Source organism: Leopardus geoffroyi, chromosome D2 (genome assembly GCF_018350155.1).
Source record: "Leopardus geoffroyi isolate Oge1 chromosome D2, O.geoffroyi_Oge1_pat1.0, whole genome shotgun sequence".
Lineage (NCBI taxonomy): Eukaryota > Metazoa > Chordata > Mammalia > Carnivora > Felidae > Leopardus > Leopardus geoffroyi.
Window position 1 is genome coordinate 61399723 of NC_059334.1, and position 18157 is coordinate 61417879.

An 18157-nucleotide genomic window follows, 5' to 3' on the forward strand; every position below is an offset into this window, starting at 1 on the left:
GAAGAGCGTGGCACATAGAGGGTGGACGGACAGGATTTGTGACAGCAACAAGCTGTGGCAGGTAAACCCTACTGAGCTCTGTTTGCACTGAGGGGCTCACCCTCTGGGGCGGGGGGTGTGGGGTGGGGAGTGAGGCTGTCCTGCCAGTCCTAAAAGTCCTGCAGGCCCCAGAGACTCGCTTGTGGGTGAGAGTCTCCCGAGACCCCAGCAGCTCGCCAGCCTCCTGCCTCCACTGCTCTGACCCCTATTCCAGGTTGCTGAGCTTCTCTGCCTATAAAAGGGATTTTCCTTACACTTCACTGTTTGCCTTCATGATTGTGGCTTTGAGGGAGAAGGAGGAAGCTGGGGAGCCAGAGGTTTTTGAAAAAATACATAGGGAAACAATTTTGAGTCTCTTTTGACTGGCTTTCTAATCCTTGGCGATTCCTTTGATTCTGGGCAAAACCTAGAAGGAATATCCTTTACGTTTCCTTTCAGTTTTGTAAGAACAAACATGTCCCCTCGCTCTTCTTTATTTAATTAAGTGGTACAGCACATTCATTTCCCTCGCAGTGTCTTGCAACCACATTTAGCCAAATTAATATCAGACAGAACTGGTTGAGGAAAGCTCTCTAACCAAACACTCAAATTAACTTTTCAAGTCATGAAACTGCACTCAGAACCTTCAAAGGGGCCGGGAGGAGTTCATTCTTTCTTCTACTGCTCAGCCGGGTGGGAGAAACTTGTCAGCCAGCCACCATCCACGCCATCCAGCTATGAAGAACTCTGCCGGACAGCCTCACACGTCCAGGGAACCTGTTTCTCTCCCTCCCCCCACAGTTTGTCTGCCTTCTTGCTATTTTTTCTTCCTTAAAAGAAAATGGCCTTTCTTTGGAGAAGTTTGATCTGAAACCCTGCAAGGGGGGTGTGCCATCATGCTCCTGAGATCTCCTTCCCTGCAGGCATCTTGTCTGCTGTGCATGTGTGTGTGAAGAAGAGCGGGGGCGCCAAATTCTGTTGTTTTGTACCAGCTGAAGCCTCTAAGCTCTAGAATATCCCATCCTTTTATATGTTCTCCTTGCCACGCTGAAGTGTTAGAGGGGAATCAACCCAGGACATATTTATTTTTTGCTCCTCTGTGATGTGCGTTCCTCACTGCTCTCGACTGCTATCCCAAGTTCCTGAGATGGGCCTTGCCTTACCACTGCTGCAAGTCTCTAAGCTGAAATCCTAGCCTTGGTTTGGAGATGGGGAGTAAGGGCCGGCAGGCAGGGAAGTGCTTACCCACCGCTTTGTTTGGATTCCTGGAGGAAGGAGAGCTGCTGATCTTCCCCGGCGAGAAGGGGGTCTGTGCCACTGGTCCTTGGATGGGTGCTGTCATGTGAAAGCAGTGGAGACCTGGAGGAGGCCCTGGGTCTTAGTGCAGTGCCTGGGGTCGTACTCTCCCCAGAATCGGCATAGCATCTCATGGCTGTGTTGAGGCCTCCAGAAATGTAATCTGTAGCAGTGACATTAGGCTGTCCTACACCCTATGCCCTCCTAAAATTTTGTAGGCTCGAGAAACAAGTAAACAAGGCGCACACATCCCTCCCCTCCCCACAGCTTGGCATAGAGCAAGAAGAAAGCACCTGGGCTTTAGAAATTAGGATAGGATTCCGTGAGAGATCCAGCGGGGGCAGTGGGCCAACTCATTGGCCCCAGTTAGGACCATCTGGGCTGGGCAGAGGCTAACAGGACTGACTTTGAACGTTGCCTCCTCCACTGCTCTGGCCAGGGCTGGTTCATTCAGCAAAACCTCCAGGTTGTCTCCTCTCACTGGGGTGTCATGAGGCTGCCTGGGACTGTGCAGATTTGTGTTTCAGCCCCCATAAGGATATTTCAGTTTGTGGGCCTTCAGTTGACTCTAAGGGGCCGTCTTCTAATCTCAGAGGGAGCCTTTGGACCCAGCTCCGCCAAGCAGGCCACAGTGGCTGCAGTAGCCTCTTAGGCCTTCTCAGGAAGGAGGGTGGGGTCGGGCAGTTGCCAGATGCTCCCCTTGGGCCTTGGTTTCATGCTGGGACTTTCAGGAGACAGGAGGACAGGCTTCCTGACGCTTCCCTGTCAACAGTCTGTGTTGCTGGGGGCGTGTCTGGCACATTTGGCATTTTAGGGAAGAACTGCTGAGCCCTCCTAGTAACCAGCCAGCTCTGGGTCTTCATCCAGGACACTTAAGCCCGCGTTGTCGAAGCAGGCATGAGCACTGGTGTGATGTGTGAGCGCCAAGAAGGCAAGAAAACTGGAGACCGCTTCTTGCGAGACTGTGATGGCGACCCCATCGTTCAAAAATTTGACCTTGGAGTTGACAGACTCCAGTCTGCCAGCCTGCTTTGCACCACCTCCCATTTTCCTGCACTCTCTAAGATCCCCCTTGTATACCAGCCACTCCTGTGACACCTGGCACAATTCAGCAGGGTTTCCTGCCCTTGCCCTTCATCCTCTCAGAGCACTCTCTCAAAAGTGCCTTTGACTTCAGGGGTCCAAGCTTCAGCCATGAGAAACCCACTCTTTCCCGCTCTGGAAGACAACATTAACCCATTCTCTTCCGACCAAGTGAATTAATTCGAGTACAGGGTGTGGGGGGGTGGAGCACCGCTTTCCAAACTGTTGTGTAAAACATCATCGCTGGGACTGTACTTTCACACAGAATGGAGACCGACAGTCATTTTCCAGAGTTGGGATGAATTAAGAACTCTTAGAGAATGTATTTGTTCCTCAGTGTTTCAAAGGCAGCACTAATTATTTTACAAACAATGGCTGTTTTCTTCTGCAACCCATTTCCCTAGATTTTGCTAACTTCTTATATCCGGCACAGCCCAACTTCAAACAGCTAGACTAAAGCTGGATGTTTGGGAGGTGGGGTAGGGTGAGGGCCAATCTGAGGGGCCTGTTAGCACTCTCGTTCCCATACAGTTCTTGCCAGGGGGTTGTTTGCTAATGGGGAAGGAGACACAGAGTAGTGAACCCTTTCTTTCAGCTAAGCAAGGGGCAGAAGTATATCCAGCAGTTTTTGGACTCTCTTTGCCAGCCTGGAGTGGCCTTCCCCCCTGTGACTTTGCCCAATAGGCAGCAGCTGAGGGAGGTTTCTCAGGGTACTTGGAGCTAGAGCTCAGAGGAAGAGGGAAGGGAAGGGAAAGTGAGCATCCAGGCTTCACCTGGAATGGCCTGCCTTGAGACCCTAGAAGGCCCCTCTGCTAATGTGGTTTGGGTGGAGGTCCCAGGGATTTGCATCCTAATGTCTTGGTTAGGACACTTCAGGGAGCTGAAGAGAGAGGAAATGGCGCCCCTCTAACCACTGGACTGAACAGCTGGGCCTCCGACCGAGGCATTATTAGCATTTGAAAACCCATCTGAAGGGGCTGAGAGCTTCCTGGGGTGGGCGCTGGGGCCTGAGTGCTGAGGCCTGCAGTGGCTCCACACAGAATGGGGCCGAGCATCCAGGGCATAAAGACCAGACTGGACTCAAGAATGAGCCCATTGTGGCTTTGTCCCAGGCTTGAAAACTGTGACCAAGGCTCTTTCATTGTTAAGAAAGACTGTTTCTTGGCCACAGCAGAGCTAATAAGTCTGGTTCCCCCACCAGGCAGAGCTGGGGAAGAAAGACCATGTCCTATGCTGGAAGGTTGTTAGCGTCTCACGCTCTAAACCTTTCTGGTGTGGTTATGCGTTCTCCTCTCCCTTCCTTCTTTTTAACTCACTCCTGATCCCACGTGTGTTGGTCCCAGAGCAGCCACTGGGTCCGTCTCCCTTTTCTGCCTTAGGGTCTCCCCTCCCAGCTGCCTAAATTAGGCCCCTTCCCAAATTAAACCTGTACGAGGTATTTTTTTTGGTCATTCTTATTTCATTTAAACAGTTTGGGTTTGTACAACAATTATTTTTAAACCCGGTCCGTTCTGATTAATAAAACATCATGGCTCCAAAACCGTTCAGCCTTTTCCCTGTTTCCAATTTCTGTTCCTGTCAGGTTTGGAGTATATTTGTATAGACCAGACAGCCAGATGTGGGTCAGGGGAGAGAACTTGACCAACTCTTTCTTAAAACAGGAGCGATGGTGCCACCTACTGGCCTCTGCTGTGAGCTACAGGCTCTGTGGCAGGCTCTTCATTTCTGGTAGAGGGACTAGGACCTGGGCAGGAATAGCTGTACCGTATTCCAGTACAGGAATAACATGCAACGGTGGAAAGCAAACTGAGGCACGCTCTTCCCTGCTTACAGATGAGGAAACTGGCTTGGGAATTGTGGTTGGGCAAGTTGCTGAGGGTTGTAACTAGTAAGGGGCAGAAGCAAATAGGATCTGGGCCTTCCCAACTGCAAAGTTAACCACGACACCAGGGTTTGCCAAAGCCAGCTGGAGATTTTAGTTCATGCCTGGACAAGGCATTCAATGATCCAAATAGTGAGGACTCTCTTCCCTCTTCAGGTCTCTGATTCAATCCTTCTGATTTATCAGTTTGATATGACTCTTTAAACCTCTAATGGCTCTTCAACTCTGGTTCATTTCAGTTTTTAACAATGTCAGGTAGATAACAGTAGCTGTTAGAAATTAAATTTGTTTTCAGGAAATCGCTTTGCAGTTACCATAAGCAACACTGATTTTCCTTTTATTTTCCTGATTTAGTAGTAATATGAAGTTTCCTTTTAAACTAAGTTTGTTTAGGTTTTAAAAAGTGAGTCAGGGGTGCCTGGGTGGCTTGGTCGGTTAAGCGTCCGACTTCGGCTCAGGTCATGATCTCACGGTCCGTGAGTTCGAGCCCCGCGTCGGGCTCTGTGCTGACAGCTCAGAGCCTGGAGCCTGTTTCAGATTCTGTGTCTCCCTCTCTCTCTGCCCCTCCCCTGTTTATGCTCTGTCTCTGTCTCAAAAATAAATAAACGTTAAAAAAAATTAAAAAAAAAAAGTGAGTCAATCTCGGGGTAAATGCAGGTTGTCATACAGCTGGTACCAACACAGAAGTATTACGGATGACTTGAAAGTTTGGGTAATGTGGCACTGTGCTCACCATCACTGACTTGCCCCCATGACTTCGGGCAGTCTGTCTCACGGATCCTTTCCTGATTTGTGGGAAATGAAAACGTTGGTCATTCAGGTCGTGTAGACCATAAAATGCTGTGATGTCTCGGCATTATGAGTCACATTTCTCCCAGGCCACAGCTTACCTGAGAAGGTAGTAACCAAGAATCCAAGACCTTGGCTTTGCTTTGATTACTTTGCCTTTCCCTCAAGATTCCTCCCTTTCACCTACTATATTCTTTATTTTTTAACATCTTTATTGAGATATAATTCATATACCGTGTAATTCACAGTTGTGAAACTGTCACCACAATGAACCCCAGAACCTTTTCATCACCCCCAAAAGCAGTGCCATACAAGTCACTAACCATTCTAGCCTTAGGCAACCACCAATCTCTCTGTCTGCATAGATTTGCCTATTCTGAACATTACATACAAATGGAATTGCATATGTCCTTTTGGAACTGGCTTCTTTCACTTAGTATAATGTTTTTAAGGTTTGTGTTATAGCGTGTATCAGTACTTCATTTTTATTGCCAAATAATACTCCATTGTGTGGACATACCACATTTCCTTTATCTTTTTAAAAAAAAATTTTTTTTTTTTAGTGTTTATTTATTTTTGAGACAAAGAGAGACAGAGCATGAGCAGGGAAGGGGCAGAGAGAGAGGGAGACACAGAATCTGAAGCAGGCTCCAGGCTCTGAGCTGTCAGCACAGAGCCCAACACGGGGCTCAAACTCACGAACCGTGAGATCATGACCTGAGCCGAAGTCGGACGCTTAACCGACTGAGCCACCCAGGCGCCTCTCCTTTATCTTTTCATTAGTCGATAGACATTGGGTTATTTCCCACTTTGGGCTGTTGTGAATAACACTGCTGTGAACATTCATGTACAAGTCTTTGTGTGAACGTGTTTTCATTTCTCTTGGGAATATACATTGGCTTGGAATTGCTAGGTCATATGGCAGCTCCAAGTTTAATCATTTGAGGGATTGCCAAACTGTATTCCAAAGCGTTCCACTATTTTACATTCCCACCAGCAGTGTGTGAGGGTTACAATTTCTTTCCTTACCAACACTCGTTATTGTTATTTTTAATTGTAGCCGCCCTAGTGGGTGTGAAATAATGGTATGTCACTGCTGTTTCGATTTGCATTTCCCTAATGGCTAATCACGTAAAGCATCTTTTCATGTGCTTATTGGCTATTTGTATATCTTTCTTGGAGAAAAATTCTATTCAGATCCTTCACCCATTATAAAGTTGGATTATTTGTCTTTTTATTATTGGGCTGTAAGTTTCTTTATATATTCTGGATACCTATAAGATCTATGTAGATATTTTCTCCCATTCTGTATATTGTCTGTTCACTTTCTTTTCTTTTTTTCTTTTTTTTTTTTTTTTTCAACGTTTATTTATTTTTGGGACAGAGAGAGACAGAGCATGAACGGGGGAGGGGCAGAGAGAGAGGGAGACACGGAATCGGAAACAGGCTCCAGGCTCTGAGCCATCAGCCCAGAGCCCGACGCGGGGCTCAAACTCACGGACCGCGAGATCGTGACCTGGCTGAAGTCGGACGCTTAACCGACTGCGCCACCCAGGCGCCCCTCTTTTCTTTTTTTTAATTGTGTTTAGGGGCACCTGGGTGGCTCAGTCAGTGAAGCGTCTGACTTTGGCTCAGGTCATAATCTCACGGTTAGTGAGTTCGAGCCCTGCATTGGGCTCTGCTGACAGCTCAGAGCCTGGAGCCTGCTTCAGATTCTGTGTCTCCCTCTCTCTCTGTTCCTCCCCCGCTCGCACCCTGTCTCTGTCTCTCTCTCTCTCAAAAATAAATAAAGATTAAAAAAATTTTTTTTAATAATTCTTTTGGGTATATATCCAGAAGTAAAATTGCTGGATCATATGATAATTCTATGTTTAGCCTTTTGAGGAACTGTCACACTGTTTTCCACAGTGGTTGCACCGTTTTACCTTTCCAGGAACAGTGCACCGAAGTTCCAGTTTTTCCACAGCCTCACCAGCACTTGTTATTTTTTGGGTGGTATTTTGTTTTCTCTTATAATAGACATCCCAGTGGTTGTGAAGTGTCCTCTCATTGTGGTTTTGGTTTGCATTTCTTTTTACTTTGTGAAAGTACTGTTTGCAGCACAAAAGGTTTTAATTTTAATGACGTCCAATTTCTCTCTCCTTTATTGCTTGTGCTTTTGGTGTCTAAGAAACCACCACCTAATTTAAGGTCAGAAGATTTATTCCTGTGTTTCTTAGAGTTTTACGGTTTCGGCTCTTATAGTTGGGCGTATGATCCATTTTAAATGAATTTTTGTTTATGGTGTAAGGAAGAGATCCAACTTGAGTCTTTCATGTGTGGATATCCAGTTGTTCCAGTACCATTTTCTGAAAAGACTGCCTTTCTTATATTGAATTGTCTTGGCACTCTTTTCAAAAATTAATTGCTCATAAATGTGAGGGTTTATTTCTGGACTCTAAATTCTGTTACATTGATCAAATGTCTATCGTTATGCTAGTACCACACTGTCTTGGTAACTGTAGCTTTGTATCAAGTTGTTTTTTTTTTTTTTTAATTTAATGTAATCTAATTTCTTAAGTTTACATCCAAGTTAGTTAGCATATAGTGCAGCAGTGGTTTCAGGGGTAGATTCCTTAATGCCTCTTACCCATCTAGCCCATCCCTCCTCCCAAAACTCCTCCAGTAACCCTCTGTTGTTCTCCATATTTAAGAGTCTCTTATGTTTTGTCCCCTTCCCTTATATTATTTTTGCTTCCCTTCCCTTGTGTTCGTCTGTTCTGTATCTTAAAGTCCTCATATGAGTGAAGTCATATGATATTTGTCTTTCTCTGACTAATTTCACATAGTATAATACCCTCTATTTCCATCCACGTAGTTGCAAATGGCAAGATTTCATTCTTTTTGATTGCCGAGTAATACTCCATTGTATATATATACCATATCTTCTTTATCCATTCATCCATCAATGGACATTTGGGCTCTTTCCATACTTTGGCTATTGTGGATAGTGCTACTATAAACCTTGGGGTGCATGTGTCCCTTCAAAACAGCACACCTGTATCCCTTGGATAAATACCCAGTAGTGCAATTGCTGGGTCGTAGGGTAGTTCTATTTTTAACTTTTTGAGGAACCTCCATACTGTTTTCCAGAGTGGCTGTACAGTTTGCCTTCCCACCAGCAGGGCAAAAGAGATCCTCTTTTTCTGCATCCTCACCAACATCTGTTGTTGCCTAAGTTGTTAATGTTAGCCATTCTGACAGGTGTGAGGTGGTATCTCACTGTGGTTTTAATTTGTATTTCCCTTATGATGAGTGATGTTGAGTGCTTTTTCATGTGTCGGTTGGCCATCTGGATGTCTTCTTTGGAGAAGTGTCTATTCATGGCTTTTGCTCATTTCTTGACTGGATTATTTGTATTTTGGGTGTTGAGTTTGAGAAGTTCTTTATAGATTTTGGATACTAACCCTTTATCTGATATGTCGTTTGCAAAAAGCTTCTCCCATTCTGTCAGTTGCCTTTTAGTTTTGCTGATTGTTTCCTTTGCTGTGCAGAAGCTTTTTATTTTGATGTGGTTCCAATAGTTCATTTTTGCTTTTGTGTCCCTTGCCTCTGGAGATGTGCCTCTGGAGAAGTTGCTGCCACCAAGATCAAAGAGGTTTTTGCCTGCTCTCTCCTCGAGGATTCTGATGGCTTCCTGTCTCACATTTAGGTCTTTCATCCATTTTGAGTTTATTTTTGCGTATGGTGTAAGAAAGTGGTTGAGGTTCATTTTTCTGCATGTCGCTGTCCAATTTTCCCAGCACCACTTGCTGAAGAGACTGTCTTTATTCCATTGGATATTCTTTCCTGGTTTGTCAAAGATTAGTTGGCCGTATATTTGTGGGTCTATTTCTGGGTTCTCTATTCTGTTCCATTGATCTGAGTGTCTGTTTTTGTGCCATGTATCAAGTTTTGAAATCAGTAGGATTAAGTCTTCCAACTTTGTCTTTTTCTTCCTTCCTTCCTTCCTTCCTTCCTTCCTTCCTTCCTTCCTTCTTTCCTTCCTTCCCTCCCTCCTTCCTTCCTTCCTTTCTTTTTAAAGATTTTATTTTTTTAAGTTTATTTATTTATTTTGAGACAGACAGAGACAGCACAAGTGGGGGAGGGACAAAGAGAGAGGGAGAGAGAGAGAGAGAGAGAGAGAGAGAGAGAGAGAGAGAGAGAATACCAAGCAGACTCCACGCTGCAGCTGTGGAGTCTGACATGGGGCTCAAACCCACATTGGTGAGATCATGACCTGAGCCGAAACCAAGAGTCAGACGCTTAACCAACTGAGCCACCCAGGGGCCCCTAAAGATTTTATTTTTAAATAATTGCTACACCCAACGTGGGGCTCAAACTTACAACCCCAAGATCAAGAGTTGCACACTTCACCAACTGAGCCAGCCAGGCACCCCTGTTTGTCTTTTCAAGCTTCTTTTGGCTATTTTGGCTCCCTTGCGTTTTCATATGAATTTTAGGATCACCATGTACATTTCTGTAAAAAAGGCACCTGGCATTTTGATAGGGATTGCATTGAATCTGTAGATCAATTTGGGGAATATTACGGTCAACAATATTAAGTCTCTCTTTCTGTCCATGAATACTGCATTTTTTCATTTATTTAGGCTTTTTCTAAATCCTTTCAACAGTGTTTTGTAGTTTTCAGAGTACAAGTTTTACACTTCTTTTGTTAAGTTTATTCCTAAGCATTGTTTTCTTTTTGATTCTATTATAAATGGAAGTTTTCTTAATGTTCATTTATTTTTGAGAGACAGAGAGCACAAGCTGGAGAGGGGTGGAGAAAGAGGGAGACAGAATCCAGAGCAAGCTCCAGGCTCTGAGCTGTCAGCACAGCCTGACATGGGGCTCAAACCCACGAACAGCGAGATCATGACCTGAGCCAAAGTCAGATGCTTAACCGACTGAGCTACCCAGGAGCCCCTTAATTTCATTTTCAGATTGTTCACAGCTAATGTACAGAAATACAAGTGATTTTTGTACATTGCTGTTGTACCCTGCAACCTTGCTGGACTTGTTTATACTGATAGTTTTTTAGTGGATTCCTTAGGGTTTTCTATGTACAAGATCATGTCATCTGCAAATACATTTTCGTGTCCTTTCCAGTTTACCCAGATTTTTGTTTATTTTTCTTGCCTAGTTGCCCTGGTTAGAACCTCTAGGACAATGTAAAATAGAACTGATAAGAGTAGGCATCTGTGTTCTGTTCCTGATCTTAGAGGAAAATAATTTAGTCCTTACTATCAAATATGATGTTAGCTGTAGGTTTTTTGTAGATGCGCTTTTATAGATTGAGGAAGTTCCTATCTCTTCCTAGTTTAAGTGTTTTTTATCATAAAAGAGTATTGGATTTTGCAAATGCTTCTTCTTTGTCTATTGAGATGATCCTGTGGGGTTATTTTTAATCTTTATTCTATTGATGTAGTGTATTACATTGATTTTCTTATGTTACATTAACCATGTATTTCTGGGATAAATCTCACTTGTCATTGTATATAACCCTTTTTTTTATGTTGCTATGTTCAGTTTACTACTATTTTGTGGAGGATTTTTATGTCTGTATGAATAAGGGATAATGGTCTATGGCTTTCTTTTTTTGTAATGCCTTTGTCTGGCTTTGGTATCAGGGTAATATTGGTTTTATAGAAAGAATTGGGAAGTGTTACCTCTTCTATTTTTGTTGGAAAAGTTTGTGAAGAATTGGTATCAATTCTTTAAATGTTTGGTAGAATTTGCCAGTGAGGCCATATGGAGTAAGCTTATTGTGGGATAAGCTTTTGAATTAACTAATTCAATCTTTTTTACTTGTTGCCTTGTTTCTAACTTGTAGATCATGCAAGCTGCTTGTAGACACACGTTTCTGTAAAAGGAGAAGGAATCTGGGAAGAGCAGGCACAGCAGGAATTGGGAAAATTGAAGGTTTCTAGTTGACTCTGCTTGGAGATGTGTCTTCTCTCCCTTTATCACCCATGTTTCCTAGATGAAGTAGTCTTCCTTCACCCTCATAAATGAATGCTTTTGAAGTTAGGACCAAAAAACTGAGCCTCTTAGGTGGAAAAAGTAGTTGTATAACAACACCTGACACAGGAGGGAGTTAGTATTCAGACCGAGACAAGTGAGAGCAGAAGCTCTCTCAGGTTTCCCTGGCTGGGGTGTGTGTGTGTGTGTGTGTGTGTGTGTGTGTGTGTGTGTACGTGCGCGCGCGTTTTCATGTTCTGCCTTGCCTTAAATATCAATAAAAAGTGAAGATTCCCCAGCTGTTAAGGTTCCCAGGTCATAAGTGATAGACCACAATGAACTACCATATAGCCATTTAAAGAATGAGGTAGCAGGTGCCTGGGGGGCTCACTCATTAAGCATCTGACTTTGGCTCAGGTAGGTCATGATCTCACGGTTCATGAGTTTGAGCCCCATATCAGGTGAGCTTGAGCCCCGTTTCAGGTGAACACAAGCCCCGCTTCAGGTAAAAACATGAGCCCTGCTTCGGGTGAGCCCCACTTCTCTCTCTCTCTCTCTCTCTCTCTCTCTCTCTCTCTCTCCTTCTGCCCCTCCTGGGATTCTCTATCTCTGCCACTCACTCTTGCTCTCTCTCTCTCTCTCTCTCTCTCTCAAAAAAAAAAAAAAAAAAAGAATGAGGTAGCTTTTGGAGTGCCTAGGTGGCTCAGTTGGTTAAGCTTCCGACTCTTGATTTCAGCACAGGTCCCGATCTCATAGTTCGTGGGATGGATCCCTGAGTCGGGCTCCATGTTGATGGTGCAGAACCTACTTGGGATTCTCTCTCTCTCTCTCTCTCTCTCTCTCTCTCTCTCAAAATGAATAAACTTAAAACATATTTTAAGAATGAGGTAGCGGGGCGCCTGGGTGGCGCAGTCGGTTAAGCGTCCGACTTCAGCCAGGTCACGATCTCGCGGTCCGTGAGTTCGAGCCCCGCGTCGGGCTCTGGGCCGATGGCTCAGAGCCTGGAGCCTGTTTCCGATTCTGTGTCTCCCTCTCTCTCTGCCCCTCCCCCGTTCATGCTCTGTCTCTCTCTGTCCCAAAAATAAATAAACGTTGAAAAAAAAAATTTTTTTTTAAATAAATTAAAAAAAAAAAAAAAAAAGAATGAGGTAGCTTATTATGTGCTGATCTGAAATGATCCCCCAAGATATATCATTAAGCAAAACATGCAAAACAGTGTGCTGCCATTTGTATTACAAAAATAAATAAATAAAATAAGGGGTGGAGAGAACTGTAGATGCACACAGGCTGGTAAATGCAGAGCACCTTTGGAAAGGTGCCGAACATAAAAGTCAGGGGTCAGGGGTGACTTCATACCACATGGGTGTTTTCTTCTGTGTGGTTATGGTACCCTAAACAGTTTTTTGAAGTGATGAGCCTGTGTGAAGTGCAGGGGTGAGGCTGTGAGTTGGCCATGTTGGCACATTTCTCCTGGGCACAGTGTCTGTGTTTTCATGGAAACACCTGTCCCTCCAGACTATACATCTCTGCTGAGGTGTGTGAGGCCCAATTTAGACCTCCATGTACTTGAAGCCTCCGGTGTTCCTCAGAATCCCTGTATCTGTCTACCTGTGGGAAGCCAGTGACCAATTTCAAAGGCCCTCCACAGTTGTTGGTTCCTTCTAGAACACTTTCAGCAGCACAGAAAAGGATTGGAACCAGGCATGTGTTTTTCCAAGGTGAAGTGCTTTCACTGCCCTCTAGCCTCCCTGAGGATTTCTGGCCAGGTGGTCCCACACTAAAGCACTTTATTCTTTTTTGGCAGACCTGATCATGGCTCCCTCCCACCCCAAATAAGTTTATGGATGTGCCAGGCCAAGTGAGCATCCACACTAGCAGGCTGTCCTATTCTACTGAAGGCTGGCAGAACTGGCAAGCAGGGACATGTTTGGTTTTGGGGGAATATCCACAATCTTTTCTCCCATATGAGTGAATGCTTCCCCTGGAAGGCTGGGCAGCTTCCCAGCCCAGGCTTCTCAGATACCAGGGTTCCAGGCCTAGATGCGAAGCCTCCAACACTGAGCGTCACCATGTCTCTCCCACAGAGAACACCTTCTGCAGTGGGGACCACGTGTCTTGGCACAGCCCTTTGGATAACAGTGAGTCAAGAATTCAGCACATGCTGCTGACAGAAGACCCACAGATGCAGCCCGTGCAGACACCCTTTGGGGTAGTTACATTCCTCCAGGTGAGGCGCGGGTCGGACATGGGCTCAAGCCTTCCCTGGGTGAGAAGTCCTAGTAGGACAGAAGGGCTTGGGTAGGGGAGGTGAAGGGAACAGGAGATTTCCTGCAGTCTTCTTGCATTTTCTGTCCCCTCTGATAGTTCGTCAGGTATAGTCGGATGGTCTGATTTAGCCTGCTGAGATGGGAGAAGGGGGAAAGGTAAGGGGCCATGTGGGGGTGGCTGGAGAATGGCTGTAGTTGAGTGGCTAACAGGGTGCGTATTTGATGAACTAGTAAAGACCCAGACAGCAGTAGGCACAGGACCTCCTAGCAGGAAGGCAGCGTCGGGCTGGCCTTGCCCTCACCCGAAGGGGTGTGCCTCCACTCTGGCTGCACCTGGGCTCGCGTGTGGGCATGATGGTGTCTGTGTGAAGGTTCACTTGTTTCCCTTGAGGTTTACGTAAAGGCCCAGCCCCTGATGAGGAAGGAAGCTTTTCTGCAAACTTCTGGGGCCCTTTGGTTGTCATTCTGAGCTTGAAGGGTCTCAGAATCTCCTCTGTTTACATTCCCTGTGATCATAGCCCCGGCAGGAACATCTCGCTGAACACCCCCTGCTTCCAGAGACGGGCTGAGGACCCAGACTGATTTTTGCCTCTGTAGTCTAGGGCTAGACTTTGTGTCACCCAGACACAAGTCTGGCCCATTATAACGGGGCAAGGGTCAGGCCTTAGTGCCCCATCTGTGAATTCTTCCATCTCCTAGCCAGGCAGCTATTCCCTCCTAGCCAGGAAACCGTCCCATTTTGCATAGACCCCCCAGTCTCTGACCACAGATCTTGCCTGTGGTCCCCCAACTTGAGTTGACCCTAAAAGAGCCTAGGTGGTGGTTCTTCTGGGGCAGGGGGTGGGGCGGGGGGGAGTGGTCATTAACACACAACTGCATCTTGTCCCCGGGGTCCCAGATTGTTGGCGTCTGTACCGAGGAGCTCCACGCAGCCCAGCAGTGGAACGGGCAGGGCATCTTGGAGCTGCTGCGAACGGTGCCTGTGTGAGTACACCCCCAGCCTATGAGGTGGGGGCCTGGCTCCCTGGGCCTGGGGGTGGGGGTTCCTCCTTAACCCCATATGTGGGCTTCCCCTTACGTTGCTTTTCAGGCACCGATTTTTCATGTCAGGGATTCCTACCGACTTGCTCCCTGACAGCCCCTGACCTCTAACTGCTCCCCTGTGTTCTGGGCCTAGGGCAGCAAGCAGGGCAGTCTGAATCCCCAGACCATCAGCTCCAGGCCCTCAGTTACCATCCTGTCCCCTTTCCTTGTCCACAGCGCTGGCGGCCCCTGGCTGATAACTGACATGCGGAGGGGAGAGACCATATTTGAGATCGATCCACACCTGCAAGTATGTCTTGAGTGAGGAAAACCTTTCTAGCACATTCTGCCTAGGCTCTTCCAAATAACACTGGCTTTCATGCTGGGAAAATGGAGGAGTTTTATTTGTGAGTGAATAGAAATATGGCATGATTTCAACTTGTCCCTTGAATTCTGCAGAGCACACGGGGAGCAGAGATTTCAGGCCAGGAAACTTGCCTCTGACACGTGTCTTTTTGCATTTAAAAAGGAAGAAAATGGCGGAGGGGGGGGTGGCAGGGTGCACCCAGGTGGCTCAGTCGGGTAAGCCTCTGACTTCAGCTCAGGTCACGATCTCGCGATTCAGTTCGTGAGTTCGGGCCCCGTGTCAGGCTCTGTGTTGACAGTTTGTGGAGCCTGGAGCCTGTTTTGGAATCTGTGACTCCCTCTCTCACTGTCCTCTCCCCCGCTCATGCTCTGTCTCTGTCTGTCAAAAAATAAATAAGCATTAAAAAAAAAAAAAAGGGATGAAAATGGACACCTAGGTAGCTCAGTCATTTGAGCATCCAACTCTTGATTTCAGCTTAGGTCATGATCCCAGAGTTGTGGGATCAAACCCCGAGTCGGGCTCCTTGCTGAATATGCAGTCTGTTTAAGATTCTCTCCCTCTCTCTCCTTCTGCCCCTCTCCCCCACTCTCTTTCTCTCTCTCTTTCTGTCTCTAACATAAAAAACATTTTTTAAGGATAAAAAAAGGATGAATTTTATTGTATGTAAATCATACATCAGTATACCTGACATAAAAAAAAAAAAAAGATCAGCAGCAGCTACAGAAAACCAATATTGCTTGCCCAGTATTCTTCCTCCCACTTCCCCTTTCTTAAAAGAATATAGACTGCCCTTCAGGGAACCACCCCTCCACCGCCAGCACCCCATAACAGACGGAGCAGGTGATACTGACCCCATGACCCAGCTGCAGTGGGAATTCTGATGGGTCTAATAATCGTATTCCCCCCTTTTAGATACATCTTCCCCTTGGGCAGTCAGACTCCAAGCTCCTCCCCTGGGGAGGCTGGCATTCTTTGATGTCTAAAGGAAGTCTGTATACATGCAGGCCTGCAGTTGCCCACTCACTGTGACCCAGCTGTGCAGTGACATCTTTGGTTTCTTAGAAGAAACACTCTTTGCATGCAAGTTAATTTTGAAAACCACCTAGAGCATAACTTCCTTCCTAATGGGCTGCTCATGAAACAGGACAGCAGACGACTAAGAATGTCCCTGGCTTGTGTACGCTTTCTTCTACTTCCCCCCACCAATTGCAGGTCATTGCCGTCTCTGAACCTTTTATGTTTCTGTAAAAATCTGGTAGGCCGTGGGCAGGCACTAGGAGCTCCATGTCCTTCAGGAGGAATGAGAGGTGGCAGGCAGACATACAGCCAGCAGTCCCTGTGGGTTCTTTACTGTAGACCTGTGAGTTCTTGGGCAGAAGCCCTCCTCATTCACAGATGATGCTCCTCTATTTTCCTAGTGCCTGTAACACTGAAGTTTTTAAATTGCTGGGAGGATCCTTTGTTATCGCTGCTTTATACTTGGTTTCCCTGTAGCTTCTGCTTATGCAAAAACCAGGAACCATGAAGGTTTGTTTCCCTATGTTTCCCTATGTCATTGTTCGGCAGCCACACTGGGATCCAACATGGGCCACTGTTTAGCCCCTGTCATAAGTGCCAAGTACTAAGAAAGAACTTGGTCCTTTGAACTAGTAGGATAAGCAGCCCGTCCTTCTCTGCATGCCAAGAACAGTTCTCCATCCTAGTCTTGGGGCTCTGCTGAGACCAGCCAACAGGACCCAGAGCACCTACTGGTCTTTGAAAGCAAGCAGGAGGTGTTGGGGGGCTGGCTCAGTGGTAGAGCACACAACTCTTGATCTCAGGGTCATAAGTTCAGGCCTCACATTGGGTGTAGAGTTTACTTAAAAATAAAAAATTAAAATTAAAAAAAAAAGGGGGGAGACCTTGGTGAGAAAGTCCAGCTTTCTCACCTGATTGCCCTGTGCACCAAGAGGAACTCTGCTGTACTCGTTTGTAGCTGTCTGGGGCCTGCTCATAGGCAGTTCATTTTAAAGCTGCCTCCTGTTCCTTTGCTCCAGGCCCTGCTACCAGCCAGCTGTGTGCCTAAAGAAGTCCCTTCTCCGGGTCCTCATTCTTTCTTTTTTTACTTGTAAAGTAAGTGGGCTGAACTAGTTGAGTCAGGAGACCTCCTCAGCTCTTTGCTTAGGTGAGTGTCCTCAGGGCAGCCAATGGAAAGGGAAAAACTCAGACTCTACCCTGAGCAAAGCAGGGCCCACATGCTCCTACCTGGAACATGGAGCTGCTCCTGCAGTCGGCCTCTCCCTGTCTCTGCTCAGAATCCCCTGCTTCGGGGTGCCTGGCTGGCTCTGTCAGTAGAGCATGCAACTCTTGATTTCAGGGTTTCAAGTTCAAGCCCCACGCTGGGTGTTAGAGATTCTTTAAAAATAAAATCTTAAATTAAAAAAAAAAAGAATCCTGAGCTTCACCTAAGCTGATGGTAGCGCTGGAAAGGAGGCATCAGGACGGGGCCATCTGCTACTGGTCTCAAGAAATAAGGACCTTTCCTTGTGTTTCCACGCATAGCTCCCTGGCTGAGCAGCAGGCTGGTGTGATGCCTGTGGAGCCGCAGGGAGAGGGTCAGGCAGACGGCGGGGTGCAGACTCTTATTGAGGTGCTTTCACTTAGGAGCTTTATTTGGCCCACGTGGCTGTTTATAAGCAATGTTGCTAGAGCCTTCCAGATGACCTTTAATCCAACGCCCAGCATCACAGAACTGTTTTACCAGAAATCCCAGGGATGTTTGGGTACAGCTCTTCCTTGAGGCTATTTGGAGAGTGTTTGGACTCCACAGTGCCAAGGCCTGCACAAAGGAAGGGCCTCTGGTGGGGTCTGTAGTTGGTCACTGCCCTCCAGGCCCCCATTTCAGTCTAAGACACGGAAAAGAAACTCCATCCAGAATCCTTTGCCAAACAAGTTAGTGATGCAGCTAGAGGAAGTCCTGCCCTTCTGCTCTCTGGTGACGCTTCTGTGGGTGACCACACCCTCTGCTGTTAGAAGAGGAAACTGCAGGTGTGAGGTTGGAGAAGTTGGGCTGAGTCCTGGCCTCTCCCACCTTGCAGGCTTCCGCCCTGTTCTCTGTAGCAGTAACAAGGGGTTTTTCCTGGCTAACCAGGGAGGAGAGGAAGGACTGTACCTTTCCTCAGGGAAATAGTTCCTTTCTCTGCCGCATCAGCTCCATGGGCTGGCATGAGGTGGGCAGAATTAGAGCTCCGAAACAGGTGTGCAGGTCATTTTCCTGGAAGGTTGAGCTAGAGGAGAAGCTTCCCTTGGGATTTTCATGCTTCCTGGCTTCCCCTGATCCCTGGTTCCCGGGAGGAGTCCAGTGGCTGGCAGAGACTGTCATGTGTTAGTAACCAGGGCAGAACAAGATCAGAGATCCTGCTCTTCCAGCACCTATCCTGTGCTCAGCACCTACAAGAATCGTTAAATACCAGA

The 18157-nt window shown here is 46.5% G+C and overlaps 1 protein-coding gene across 7 annotated transcripts in view; it reads left to right on the forward strand.

Annotated features, from left to right (window-relative positions):
• The window catches only part of SUFU (SUFU negative regulator of hedgehog signaling), a 125421-nt gene that overhangs the window by 67469 nt on the left and 39795 nt on the right, over positions 1–18157 (forward strand). For all 7 annotated transcript variants that reach the window (XM_045438725.1, XM_045438729.1, XM_045438726.1 and 4 more), the window contains exons 4-6: positions 13132–13274; positions 14213–14298; positions 14575–14647. In XM_045438725.1, the coding sequence (XP_045294681.1) occupies positions 13132–13274; positions 14213–14298; positions 14575–14647 (302 nt within the window). The remainder of the gene's footprint in view (positions 1–13131; positions 13275–14212; positions 14299–14574; positions 14648–18157) is intronic.